The 15,004-nt window shown below is 34.0% G+C and overlaps 1 protein-coding gene across 1 annotated transcript in view; it reads left to right on the forward strand.

The window, feature by feature from the left end:
- Positions 1-1,125: 1,125 nt before the first annotated feature.
- The window catches only part of LOC119248365 (ovostatin homolog 2-like), a 41,906-nt gene continuing 28,027 nt past the window's right edge, over positions 1,126-15,004 (forward strand). The window contains 12 exon segments of the mRNA XM_037515320.2: positions 1,126-1,190; positions 1,513-1,696; positions 2,187-2,405; positions 4,122-4,142; positions 5,984-6,152; positions 6,810-6,894; positions 10,196-10,310; positions 11,504-11,615; positions 12,709-12,818; positions 13,113-13,271; positions 13,912-14,149; positions 14,883-14,890. Coding sequence (XP_037371217.1) covers positions 1,126-1,190; positions 1,513-1,696; positions 2,187-2,405; positions 4,122-4,142; positions 5,984-6,152; positions 6,810-6,894; positions 10,196-10,310; positions 11,504-11,615; positions 12,709-12,818; positions 13,113-13,271; positions 13,912-14,149; positions 14,883-14,890 — 1,485 coding nt within the window.

Here is a 15,004-nt window from a genome sequence, read left to right on the forward strand (position 1 = left end):
ACATATATGCCATCTACGTATCAGCAGAAAGAGACCCAGGAGGACTGAATAACCCACATGGCTTTAAATATCATCTTAAATAGCCTAGTTAAATCAAGGGAGGTTGGAGGGAGAAAGGGGAAGTTCAGTTAGGATGTTTATTGGGAAAACAAAGGAATACTGATTTAAAGAACTGCCTTTCCCATTGCAAAGCGATAAAGAGATTAGATCTTTCTGGGAGAGGTCCTTGTAGAGAGAAGGTGATACATAAATATCAAAAACAGTTTCTACCCAGCCTCAGAGTCCCTCCTATGAAATAAACCTCTTGCTAAAGACATGTTGTGGGGAGGAAGATTTTTGCCCTCCCACACTGTTTTTCCCAAGAAGCAATTAGTATATTTGTACATATCCACACATATTCTTAATATCATAATTTTTATCTTATTATACTTAGGATAGAAAAATATATTGAACTTTGCATAGAAAACCTCCCTAAGACAATCACAGTAACTATGGAACACATAGCACCATTTTTAATACTGTGTTCTGTTTTGTGAAACTATAAAAGAATAACTTAAATTTCAATTATCAATAAAAATGAGCTTATATTGAGATACCTTTCAGCAACATCAGATATGCTACTTGTCTAAGAAGCCTGAATAGTTTACCTTATGGGGAAATGGAATGATAACAGCTCTTTGTGGAGAGGTATTTTTCCTCCCGGTGCCAATTCCTATGTTTTTAATCCTGCAGTCGGTCCTCTGAGTGAAGTGTTAAAGAACTAAAGAACTCCTTAAGTGTGGGGCCACAATTTTTTTTGTTTGTTTGGTTCTCTTTCTTCCTGTCCAATTTGCCCTACTGATACGGAAAATAGAAAAGAATCCAGTGAACTTAAGAAGGAAGTGGTACATTAAGTGACACCTCCCGGAAAAGAATGAGCTAGAGGAAGGCAATGTGATTGGTAGGACCCTGATGCATGCTCCTGAGAGTAATTGATCCTTCATTGTGTGTGGCTATAAAAGCAGCAATAGGCAGAGAGCTGCAGAGAAAGAAGGAAAGAAAATACAGAGTTGACGCAGTTAACTTCAAATGAGAGAGAGAGAGAAGATTTATCTTGATCTCTTTATTTTCAGGCCTCGGCATAAAATGGTGCCCATTATTTTTCTGAGCTCCCTTTTGCTTCATTTTACTGTTTCGGTGGCTTCAGAACCGTAAGGGAATATTATACTTTCTGTTCATATTAAAATACTAGCAAGGTGACCTTATTAAATATGTTCTGTCATTAAATTTGATTATTTGGAAATATTTCAACTTCTGAGACTGAGAACTGGTTTGCCTTATAAATTTTCAACAAGTGAATGAAGGAGGTATCTTTTTCTTAAGATAACTGCTCTGCACACTCAAGTTTATGGTAAAGGTGACTATGGAAAAGTGTGTGTTTCAGGCATATTTCAATAAGCTTAAGCTGCTTTGTTTGCATGTTCTGCATTTCTTCTATTTCTGCTCAGAGTGTTGGTTACTTTCTTTGCCTAGGCAATATCTCCTATGGGTCTCCCCTGTGATTCGAAGTCACTCTACAGAAAAAGCCTGTCTTCACCTTTTAAATCTTAATGAATCTGTCTCCTTGAGTGTTGTCTTAGAATATGATGGGTTCAATACCACTATCTTTGATCAGTCAGTGAAAGAGGATCACTTCTATGCTTGCACAGATTTCAAGGTAAGGCACTGAATTTGCCATTTCAGGATTTCAAATAGGAAGATGAAATTAGTACATAAATATATTTTTAGAAGATAGCACATCTTAATTTTGGATGAATTGTGGAAGCCAGGAAGGAAAACCAGAAAATTCCTGATGTAAAAAATAAAAGGAAAATTTATGTAGGCAACAAAACTAGGGAAATATTGCCATTTTTCTAGTGGAAAGAGTGCTGTAAGACCTAGTTCTGCTCTATAGATAGTACAACTGTTTAACAATGTAAGAAGAGAGAATCTAGGTTATAGATGCATAACCTAGGATTGGGTCTCAAGGCAATAAAAAAGGAGACCTAAAAATGAGTGTATTAAAAGCTCTTCTCATACTAGTGATTGCTAAGCCTCTCAATAAAAAATAATGGGTTTGCATGACTTAGCCTGAGAAGACAAATTAAGTCATTACCCTCTTAACAACTACAAATATTTTCCCATTCTCTACTTTTTAACATAAACAGATTTCTCAAAGGTCTTCTGCACAGTTGTCTTTTTTGACATTGTTGGTGAAGGGAAAGACTCTTCATATCTTTGAGAGGAGATCTGTAGCACTTGTTGCAGAAGAGACAGTAACCTTTGTGCAAACAGACAAACCCATCTATAAATCTGGAGAGAATGGTAAGTCCATATTTATGTTTCCTTTCATCACTGAATTTAGGAATACACTCTTCACATTTAGAGCAACCCATGAATTTTAATCTTAAATTTATTCTTAATGTCATAATGTGTACTAAAATATGTACTGGTGATCTAGATGAATTATGAAATAGTGTCCTTTAACATCAGTAACTGCATGCTTGGCCTCTTAAAATTTTGCTTGCCCCCCTCACTGTTTACAAATTCCAAGGGCAGGCTGACATGAGACAATAGTTAAAATAGAATGTGTTGCCAAATTACTTCCTGAGAATAGTTGCTCCATAATTTAACAATGGCACAAACTAATTAAACCTCTATTTACTCGATTTTTATCTGCAGAATGAAGATAAATAAGTGTCTCACTTGTAAAGATAAAGATAGTCAATGTAAAATAGTACCTAGGATACAGTAAAAACTCCATATGATATTTTCATCATCATCACTATTATTTATTATATCATTATTATTATTATTTATATCACTAGAAGTAACCATAAATCTGGTAATGGAGGCAAAGTCCTTCTCTCTTCCTTGTGGTTATGAAAGGAGCAAAAAAGAATACCTAACCAGGATTCAGAAGGATATAGATTTTGTCTTGGCTCTAAATAAATTACTGGCGTCCGTCATGGACATTCTGATCGTTCAGATATTTTGTTTTCTCATTTGTCACATTAGAGGGTTGGATGAGACAGCATCTACAAATTTTGTTCTAATATATGTCAGTATGAGTTATTACAAAGAGGTTAAAGAGCTAAAATTAAAACTCTTATAGTAATATTTTTGCTGCATTATATCCTCTATTTAAATGCTACGATGGCAGTTACATATACAAAAGTAGCTAAAATGGGTTCTTCTGGAATTCTGCCAAAATTAATTTAACATTAGCCAACATCAATATATCTTCCAGGAAAATTATGTTTAACTCCTATCATCCATATTTCACATTTGTCCTCTATGACTAACACAGCCACTAATTTTAAAGATATCCTTATCCCTGTGGACTTTTATGGTAAAAGTGTCAGCTTTGGTAATAGAACATCAGAGCATCAACAGATTACAAATGTGCCATAAGAGATCTTTCCAAATGAAACCCAAAGCTCAAAGGGTCAAGCAGAGGTGGGAGAGAAGGGAGTACACTTTCTATGGGTAAAAGTTCTATCCATGTACAAGTCAATTTATATCTTTGTACAAGTCATCACAACAGGGAGAGAATTAACAAGAAAAAACAATTCCCTCTTCATCTTGTCTTGTAGTTCAAATTCGCATAGTGACTCTGGATACCAAATTCAAACCTACTGAGGAATTGGTGAGTTCATTAATTTTTAATAGTACAATATAATGTAAACAAATCAAATAAATCCATTGCTACATAACGTGTCATCAGGAAACTTTTCAAAAGTATGGAAATAGGAACCAATGTGGAGAAGGATGTAGGTATAGTCTCAATGCTAAGTCTCAAATTGACATGTAAGACTTTCCTTAATAGTGAGTTGATTTATACCTCTTCACTTAAAAAATTAACTGCATGGGACCTGCCTTCCACTTCCCAGAAGAGGTTTGGGATCTTTTTACATGTAGAGTTTTCTTAGAATCTTTGGAATTTTAAATCTTTGAAATTTTAATTTCCTTATAAACTCTATCCTCTAGGAAAGTGGGGCTAAGTCTCAGAAGTTAAATTAAGTTCTGTAATTATAATGCAATATCTGGTGAAAAAGAATGCACTATTACAACATTAACCTGTATTTTCTTCCCTCTCTCAGTATCCTTTCATCACACTTCAGGTAAGAGATCTGCATTTTTGCACCCACTATTTTAATACATCCAGCAAAGCATGTGTCTGTTTAATTTTCTTTATATAGAATTAGAAATTAACACAACTGAAATAAGGGGAAGAGAAAGCTGTATGCACACACACACGCACACACACACATACACACACACCCATGAAAGCTATCAGACGAAGACCTCAGTGAAGGGCTGTCACTTTTAGTGCCATGTGGCAAATGCTATAGTCTGGGCTTTCATGGAAAAATAAAAGATTGGGCTTTTGCTAAGGGAGGTTTACATTTAAAATGGCTCATTTGGGGCTGCTGGCCCATCTTAATCTTAATTCAGTCACATGCTTAAAGGAAAAGCAAAATTTAAATACCTAAAAATTGGGCCTTCCCTGGTGGTGCAGGAGGTTGAGCATAGCGCTGTGAAGCTGTCCAAGCAGCCTCTGTAGCACCAGTTAGATCCTGGCCAGCCGGCAAGAATCCCACATGGTGAAGCAGACCTCTCGTCTCACCCGCTGCTCCCCTCAGCAGTGTATTTTGTCAGTTTGCCTGTTCTGTTCCCCACTCTGTCTCTGGCGAATCCTCTCACCCTCCTGCACATCTGGCCTATACCCCGGTTCTTGCATAAATAAATAATTCTTTAAAAAAATTAAATACCTAAAAATTTAGAAATATGCTAGAAGGTGATATTAGTATAAAATACATGCTTAGCTTTCAGAAAGTAGTCTCCCTTTGCCAGTAGAAATCTTTAGCGTAGTGTGGATTTCAAAATGATCTGAAATCTTAGGCTTATTAGTAAAGAATTTGTATCAACTCCAACTACGTATTTTAATTTGTATGCATGATAGACACCATTGTTATTGCCTAATTATGAATTCAATATACGGGAATCTAGGTTCCTCATTAATGGTTGTATGTAAATATACAGTTCAAACATTTTCCATATAATTAGAATTTTTGTTGTGGTTTGCTTGTTTTTAAAGGCAATAGATCTCATATATTTATTATTTAATTATGTTTTTCAATTGAGGCAGTGTTGGTTTACACCTTTGCTTAGTTTAAATAAGTAAAAGAATTACTGTTTTCACAAATGACTACCTCTGAGTACAGTCAGTTTTTCAGAAAGAGCTTCCATCCAATGGCTTCTACTTGTATTTAATTGGACAGCCCTGGGCCATGTGGATAATCCTTACAGAGAGAAGTCTGAAAAAATTAAAAATTTTTAAACTTTATTGTACAGGGAAACAAATTTTTAAAAATGAGTAGTAAATCATGTTTTTATTTCCTTGTGAAATCTTACCAGGATTTCTTTCATCGCTGTTGGATGACATTAACACACTTGTTGAATCAGGTTCATATAAGCCACAGTGTGTTAAAAGAAAAGAGAAAAGAAAGGGGGGTTTCTACCCTTCACTGGACAGTGGCTCTTTCTGAAAAATTAGACTGTGCAGGCATTGAAAAACAACACACTGCAGATGGCAGAGCTTGAGTTGAAGCCACAGCTCAAGATAACATTGTGCTGTTAATGAACTGAGCCTGAGGTGCTGACACTGAGAGGTAGTGGTTTGTAAAAACAATACACCCTTTACTGATTTCAACCAATGTCACTTACCCCAGCACTTCCTTTTAGCAGCTCTTATATGGAGCATGTAATTCACGATCCACTACACACAACCCAAATAAAAAATAGTGGCAAACCTTCTGTTACAGGGCAACCCCAATGAGATATTAGCTCAATAAAATGATAGAATTTTATCTCCCCCAAACTACAGAGTATAATAATAATAATAAAAACCAGAAAAGGATAATACTCTTATATCTGTTTTTATTTTTTCTTTATTTTCTAGGATCCTCAAAACAATAAGGTTTTTGAATGGCAAGATGTGGCTTCCTTTCAAAATATTACAGAACTCTCATTCCAACTGACTTCAGAACCAATGTTTGGAGATTACTCAATTGTCGTACAAAGAAAATCAGGAAAGACAACGGCACACCAATTTGCTGTTAATAAATACAGTAAGAGTTTCTACATTTTGTTGCCCTGCATAAATAAAGAGTTCAAAGGACTGAACAAAACAACTTTCAGAATTAGGCAAAAGTAGATAAAGTTTGATTTGGTTTTTACTATAATCTTATCTTGGTCATTTCTGCTTTATTGCCTCTCCTTTCCTGCACCTCCTTATCTTGATTCTGATCCCTGCTTTTTCTCCATCAGGAAATGTCTCATTTTCTAGAATACAGATAATCTTCTAGGGAGGATCTAAGGGATTACAAGAAATAAAATGTGAAGTTCTGAGAAACGGGGAGAGAAAAGAAAGGAACATAATCAACCCTGAACTAAAAACCATCACTCACTGGTGCCACACAGAATTTAGGGGCAAGTGAAATATGGTTTCTACAGATGTGTACATCAGACAGACAGATGAATGCCTACAGACAGATATGCGTACATACATACACACAGATGAATACACATACAGGCAGCTGCACAGAGACAAAGGAATACCTGCTACAGATTCATAAATACACATGCATGTACACATAAAGATGCATACAGATGTACACATGTACACAGGGAGATCACTGTGCATGGAAGCCGACTTAGTTACACGAGTACACTAAGTTTTGTTCAGCAGTGATGTGGGAGCTAAAGTGTATTTCTCTTCATTCCAGTGTTGCCCAAGTTTGAAGTTCAGGTCAGTGCACCTCAAACAATAACTATTTCAGATGATGAATTCCAAGTGACTGCATGTGCTAAGTAAGTACTTGTCCAGTAGATTTGACCCCCTCCCCACCCCGGAGATCAATACAAAGCTCAGGGAGAATAAAACATGAGATTAACCATGTAACTTTAATAATTTACATGCTTATGCCACAATTAGAAGTAATGCATTCTTATCACAATATTTTTTAAACATAAAGAAATACACAAGAAATTCCTGCTAATTATTCTACCAACTTCATTAAAATGGTGATATATTTTCCTTTCATCTTTTATGGATATTGTCCACAACTGCAATCATACTCTTTGCTCACTATGATTATGAAAACGTGCCTCCCTATCTTGCCAATCTTTCACGAATTCCAGTTCCTTGTAGTATAAACATTTCCCTGTTTGGTTATACCAAATTCACTTAACTATTTTTTTTTATTATATAAATGTAGGCTGTTCTATTCTGTTTGCCTAGAAATAATTAAGAAAAACATGTCTCCCTGTCCTGCCAATGTTTTCATGAATTCCAGTTCCTAAGAAATGTTTCCAGAATTAGAAGGTGTAGGAAATGTGTAACATTCTTTAGTCTCTTGAGACCACACTGCTTGCCATGTTTTGCCACAGTACAATCCAGAAGCTGGCACAGGGCCTGCCTCACTGAATCTTCACCATCACTGGGTATTTTCATTAACAAAAAGAAAGAAAATACATATTTGAAACATAATACTGGGGAAAGGTATTTTATCAACTTAATTTGAGTTGTCTCAAACATTTCCTAATAATGAAAAATAACCAATATTCCTTGTCACTTACTATGCTAAGCTTTCTATTTTTTATATTTTCATGCTATGAGATAGGAACTATTATGATCTCTGCTTTATAAGGAAAGGTAATAAAACACAGAGAACTGAAATAATTTTCAGCATTAATGGACATTTTTGATGGCAGAATGAAGATTTCATCTAGGCTGATTGGCTTCACAGCTATTCTAACTAATACTTCCACTGTACTGTACATTATATAAATGATAAAAAGTATTTATTTGCCATATTAAATACTTTCATTTAACTGAAGACAGAAGAGTACTTGCCTTTAAATGCTATCAGCAGTTGATTAAAGATACACCATATAAAGGGCTGTCTGATATATAACATGTGGAAGTAATGGTTAAGAATGCCAATTTTAGGAATCTTAGAAATCATTTAACTTTTTGGATAGTTTTTGTTTTTTTTAAATTAGCTACTCTGGCCCTTTTTCTTTATCGAGGTAACATTGATTTACAACACTGTATAAGTTTTAGGGGTAAAGGTTCACTTTTCCTCAGATATATGTTGCCATATCAAGCCAACCATCTAAGTATTGGGTAGTATTTTTCAATCTTCTTTGGAATGCAAGAAAATGATTATAATTTTTCTCTGCATTTCAATGAAGTATAGTTAAATGTGTGCCATAATTTTGTATATGTAGTATATAAAAATTATAGATTATCCATGTTAAAAATAATGGGATCATCAACGAAATTTTGAAGAACTACAAGATCTTATACTGGTTTCACTGGGAAAACCCTCACAAGCCAGACTTGTCAAGGGAGTAAAATCTATCAATGTTTACCAGCCCAATGGAATGCTGTAAAAGTACAACACAAACCAAAGCAGCCAAAATGTTGTCAAGCATGACCTTCATGAAAACCTTGCTAAGCCAAATGCTGACATGGATTCAGTTATTCCTAAACATATACTTTGTTATTTTGACTTCTTGTGATTTCTTTATTATAGTCTACATATACATGACATTGAATAATAAGCCAGTATTATCAATAATTATGGCCGAGCAGTGGAGACAAGAGCTCTACTTATTGGAAGTTATTTCTGGGAGGTTATGAGAACCTGATGAATGAAAGCAGTATATCTAGAAATTAACCTTCCTCAATGAGTTGCCTTACCTCAACTTGGATAATACAGTGTTTGTGCATTGTTCCTTCAGTATTCCCTGGGACTTACCTGGGATCAGCTCAAGAAAATAATATCAAATTAGGCAATTTTAGCAAACAAACTCAGAGATGAATTAAGCTTTTAAGAGAAGAAAACTTGCCTACAGGCAAAGACATTTTAATGAAGGCAAAGCAACAGTGCCTGCTGAAAGCTTTTCAAATTACATACAAACAGGGAATGTTTATTCTGATCTGAAGATTTAAGTTACATATTTCATGACATGTGCTAACCTGTAGATAATACTATAAGAGTTTTATTTTAACAATAAAAGAAACTTAGCAGAAATGAGATATTCAGTTTTTAATAGTTATGGCCTCATATTAGTCTTGCGCTATGTAACACGCTATTGATCTTTAGAGGTTACAGATAATTTTAGTTAAGTTGGGTTGAGTCAGAATCCCAGAAGCATTTAGAATTTTTAAATAAGGAAACAATGAAATGAGCATGGACTGTGGAGTGTGATAAATTTATTTTAATTCTATCAATCACAATGTGGAGAAGCGACTCATTTGAGTTCAATTTACTAATCTGAAAAGTGAAGTAACGTCCCTACATCTCAGGGTCACTGGAAAAAATGATTGAGACAATGTGTATAAACACTGGAGATATATTAGGGGTCAATAGTTTGAAAAATAGTACTATAATTGATAAATTTGACTTTCTTCAGTTTTACAATATATTAGTTTCACATTTATCTTTTAAAACTATCTTAGAATTCTCAAGTTAAAAAAAACCTCAACTCAGCTGTATTTTCCATGAGTGGACATTTTTTAAAAAGTGTGTTGTAGTTTTTTTGGTTTGTTTCAGGAGAAAAGGAGATCTTTATACAACTCTATTCCGTAAGAGATTATACTTTCAGTCAAAATGCATCCAATTTATGCCTATCTCCATACCTTTTATATTTGATGAATAATAAAATAAGAATTGCTTAAATATTGATCAGTAAGTACTTCAAGATCCTGTATCATCCAAATTTTATTTAGATACAGATGTATTTTTTGCTAGAGGAAAAAAAATACTGCAATCGTTATAATGTTCTATGAAATTAAAATATAATTCAAAAAATTCAGTCTAATCATTAAATTCTATTCACTGAGATTTTAGGTGATTTTAGATTCTATATTATCTTGAACTTGATTCTTAAGAAAGCAGCTGAATTCTCCTAACAGGTCAAATGTTTAAATCAACCTAAATTCTGTGAGGAGCACAGCACCAGTAGGTGAGGATCCCTGGCTGAGTTAGGTCAGATTGGAGGAATGGTGGTTTAGAGATTTCATACATGACATTTAAGAAGACCATGAGCTATTGCTGTGGTATTGTCTGGCTATAATCACAAGGATACCTTGTTCCCTTAGGTACACCTATGGCCAACCTGTGCAGGGGAAAGCCCAAATCCGAGTGTGCAGAAAATTTTTTTCCTCTTGGAACTGTGACAAAAACAATGAGATATGTGAACAATTTACTGCTCAGGTACAGACCATTTCTTGCTAAAAAAAAAAAAGTAAAAAACAGTTATCTTTCATTTTCATTCTTCTTTGATTCCATTTACAAAAAAAAAGGAGAATTCTTTGTGGACAATAGAGGTTGTAGCTGGATAAGGTGAAGAAGGAGAAAATACAATGCTGAATAGTGTTCTTTTATTCTCTAGGGCATGTAAATTATTATTTTTTTGTTCCTACTCTGATTTTTGACTTTATTATTTTCTTTCTATTTTTTTTGTGTGTGCTTCTAAATCATTTATTTTAGTTTCGCTGTTACCTTTACCTAACATTTTTCATTTATTCTGCTATTTAAAAATATATAGTAGTTCCTCTTGAGTAATAAACACATTCTGAATTTCATATTTTCCTTTAACCATAACTTGACACCATCGATTTTGATTCAAAGCATTTTCTTCTTCATGCTAAAGTAGTCTAGATTCTTACTAACTTTACACTTTCTCTTTGACTCCAAACTTCTTTTGAATTTGGCTGTATTATAATCAGTAAAATTGGTTTTGTTGTTGTTGCTATTATAGTTGATAACGCAGAAGGGCACACATTTTAGAGTCAGAATGTTTAATGAATTTCACCATCTTCTGGCTGTGTGACCTTGGGCAGGTTATATAACCTACTTGGAATTCAGAATTTTCATCCAGATAATGGAGATGATAATAGTATCCAGTTGATATAGTAGTTTTGAGAATCAAATGAATTGCTATATCCTTCTAACATTTTAAGTTTGGAATTAATAAACAGATTCTTATTTTAAACTATTGCTAACTCTACCATTCTCTAATTATTAATGTCACTGATAAAAGATTTATCCCCCCCTTATTTGAAATAAGCTATTTGCCTTAAAAGGTGTTTTGGTGTTACACATTTATAGTGCTTCTGTTCCATCTGTCCTTAGTGCCACTCAAAATAAAATTTATTTCTTACCCTGAGAATATCATTCACAGCTCCATTATCATCTTTTTAATCAGTGTTCCTATCTACACTGACCCTTGAAATCTGTAAAGTACAAATAACCTTCTTACCTTGGTTTAACTGCATGACCTCACCCCCTTTTTTTTAAAAATTCATTGATCAGGGAGTTTGTGGAGTCACAAGATGGTAGGAATTAGATATCTGTGCTAAATAAAACTCCATATTTTAAAGACTTTCATTACTCTTATTTTTCAGTTGAGAAATGGCTGTGCTTCTCAAATTGTAAATACAAAAGTTTTCCAACTCTACCGCTCTGGATTGTTCTTGACGTTTGATATCTCTGTGACTGTTACAGAAAGCGGGACAGGTAACTAGCATTTGCTATGGCCAAACTGGGGCAATATGGCAGCTTACTAGGGAGAAGTTTGTTGAGTTACTAATACCGACTGGATAGAATAGTGAAGCATATTTGCCTATAGATCAGACTGAGGGTTGCTTTTGAATAAGATTTGCCTAATAATATTCAAAATTAAAGTATTATGTTATATATACACACATATATACACACAAAATTAAAGTATATATATATACACATATTATATATGTGTGTGTATATATATATATATATATATATATGTTAGTTTGTGTCTGCATCAAACTTCCCTCTGTAGTAGACCTAAGCTAATAAATTATCTCTTTTTAACTTTGTGCACACCACTTGATAATCAATTGCCAAAGCCTAACCTTTAATTTAATACAAGAGTTCATAAGCTACCTCTAGAGAGTCAAGTCCAGCTCCCTATCTATGAGATTTAATTTGGGGTTGGGATCAGATTCAATTATTGATTATTTCTTGTTACTTAAAAAGTACATTCTATAAATATATGCTATCAATATTATAGCATATTATATGATATGATATATAGCATATTACATAATGAATAATATATAGCATATTACATAATGAATAAGCTTGTCACAAATCTATTGTAATTTAGCTAGATATATTTGACTCTGCTTATTTGATTGCTCCATTGAAATCACAAAGCATTTCTATTTATTTTGCTATTAGAGATTTTTTTTAATCTGGTAAAAGTCTAACAACATAGCATCCTACACGCTAAAGATTTCAAGAAGTGAAAGTCTTATGCTTGAGATGCTCATGACATTCTCCATCATGAAGCATCACAGGCAAGAACTGATTAGCATAGTAGGGGGAAGTAAGGTAGGGGTGTTTTCTCCCGCTTCTGATTCAAATATTTTATATTATTTCAATATTCATTTTGAAATGTCCCACACAAATATAGTTCTCTAGAAGATGTCCCAGCATACCCACACCTCCTTTTTCAAGATTACAGTTCTGTGTATAGAAGTTGACATGTGTACCTAAGCTATCTGTTCTTTTGAAATTTTCGATCAAATGACTTCTCTCTGACACTATCATTCATTGCTTCTTATAGGTGTGCAGATCAGTGAAAAAGCTTCCACCTCTCTCACTCCATTACTCGGGCGAGTAGACTTTGAGAACATGGACCCTTTCTACAGAAGAGGAATTTCTTATTTTGGAACTGTAAGCTTGCCTAAAAAAATACATATTTTCATTTCCTTTCCTTGGGTCATAGACAGAACTCTGTTTTTCTGGATTTTTTTCTGCATTCAGAATACATTTGTAGTATGACTGTGTCTGATACACTAGACTGAAGAAAACAATAGATAAAATGATAGCTGTTTCCATATTAGACACTTAATAGAAAATCTTTATTAGAATTTAAAATTATAAGGAAATGATCACATTTATGAAAGGGGTATTCTTTTTTCTAAAGAAATTTGTATTTTAAGAATCAATGCTTCTCTTTTTATACAGCTTAAATTTTCCAGTGCTGCTAATGTACCAATGGCGAACAAAGTACTGCAATTGGAGCTCAATGACAAATTTCTAGGAAATTATACCACAGACAAGAATGGCGAAGCTCAGTTTTCTATTGATACTTCAGGCCTATTTGATCCGGAGCTAAACCTGAAAGTAAGACATCAAAGTGTAGATAAAATCCCACAGAGGATTTGAATGTTATAAATTTTAACATTAGGAATCTCTTAATTGATAACTTATATTAATATATTTTAACTGAGTTTTAAAATAACAGGTATTTTATATGTTTGCTTGTTCAATAAATAATACATGAGAATATTTTGTCAAGAGGATGAGCTGATAGCCTGTACTATAGTTATATAGTTCCAAGCAATATGTTCTTCTGACAAACTAGAAACCCCTCTCGAAGATGATTTGACTTTTTCACCATTGCATGGACAGGGTAGATACTATGATTTCTTTCTTTCTGTTTCTTAAACAAAATTTTGCAGTTAATCAATTTGTCCGAGGTCAAATGTAGCTGAAAAACTGGGTCTAAGGCTATGCTGTGACTTCAATTACAAAGTAAAAATAAGCTTTTAACTTTAGTTCTAAAGAAATACAGTTACATCTTTTCCACATGAAAAGAGGAGAGTGTTATTATTTCATTTCCAATAACAAAGCTGAAGCATCAGCCACAAGTTAAGATTCCTCCTTGTTTTGAAGAGATAAGAAGCCTTCCAGTCCCTAATAACTGCTGTCCTGGGAAGGTCTTTATAGACTTAAGGGCCTTTGATTTCATTTATCTTATCAGGCCACATACGTTCATCCTAAGACCTGCCATCCTCTTGACTGGTTGGCTCCTGAGTACGCGGATGCTCGGTTCTCAGTCCCACGCTTTTACTCCCGAACCAACAGCTTCCTGAAGATTGTTCATGAACCAAAGCAGCTAAGATGCAATCAACAGAAGGTTGTTACTGTGCATTACTCTCTGAACGGTGATGCATACAGAGACAGTGCAAAAATAAACTTCTTCTATCTGGTAAGTTTCAGTTGGTGGCTTCTTGAAGCTTGTCTAATTGTATGTTGCTTAAGCAGAGTACAGCTTAGAATGTGTTCCCAGTCATGTCATATTAATGTGATTGATTGTTTATTAATTACTATGTGATTAATAATTTCCAATAATTAATATGATTAATATTATTGTGAGCCCAGCTTCTCACTTTGTTGGTAAAAAGTACTGGATCCCTTAAAAACAAACACAAAAGCAAATAAACATCTAAGATCTAAGGTTGAAAAACTTAGTCTACTAAAAACTTAGTCTACTAAGTCAGTGTCTACTTTTTAAAATATTTGATATTTAAACATTCAAACACCAAATATCTTTGACTCTTCATGAATAAAATATCAGGCACATACTAAAGAGTAAGGTAAAAGGCTGATTTTGATAAGCAAGAATAATAATAAAAAAGGAATTAGTCTTTTAGGTTCTGTCTCCATATTTATTCATTTTGTTTCTAAAGTGTATTGAGCTACAGACTTAGAAATTAAGACACTCCTAACTGGAATTCTCTACTCTTTCCTATTTATCCTTAAAACTAGTTGATCTCAGACAGATGGCTTACACTCTCTAAGCCTTAGCTTCCTCAATTATATATTTCCAATTGGAAACAATGACTTATTCCTTGAGTAAGTATTATGTGTTAGGCACTGTTATAGACCTTTATATGTGCTAACACTTTAATCAGCCCATGGCTATTTCCATTTACAAATAAGAGAACAGAGGCAAAGAAGTAAAAAAAAAAAAGTAGGGAAATTAGGCTGTCTCAGGGAACCCCCAGGGAAAATGAGGTAACCTTGGTATGAGTCCTCACCACTGTGACAAGACCCAAAAGCAGACATGCAGA

The sequence above is a fragment of the Talpa occidentalis genome, unplaced genomic scaffold (genome assembly GCF_014898055.3).
Source record: "Talpa occidentalis isolate TD23 unplaced genomic scaffold, MPIMG_talOcc4v2.1 talOcc4.16, whole genome shotgun sequence".
Taxonomy (NCBI): Eukaryota; Metazoa; Chordata; class Mammalia; order Eulipotyphla; family Talpidae; genus Talpa; species Talpa occidentalis.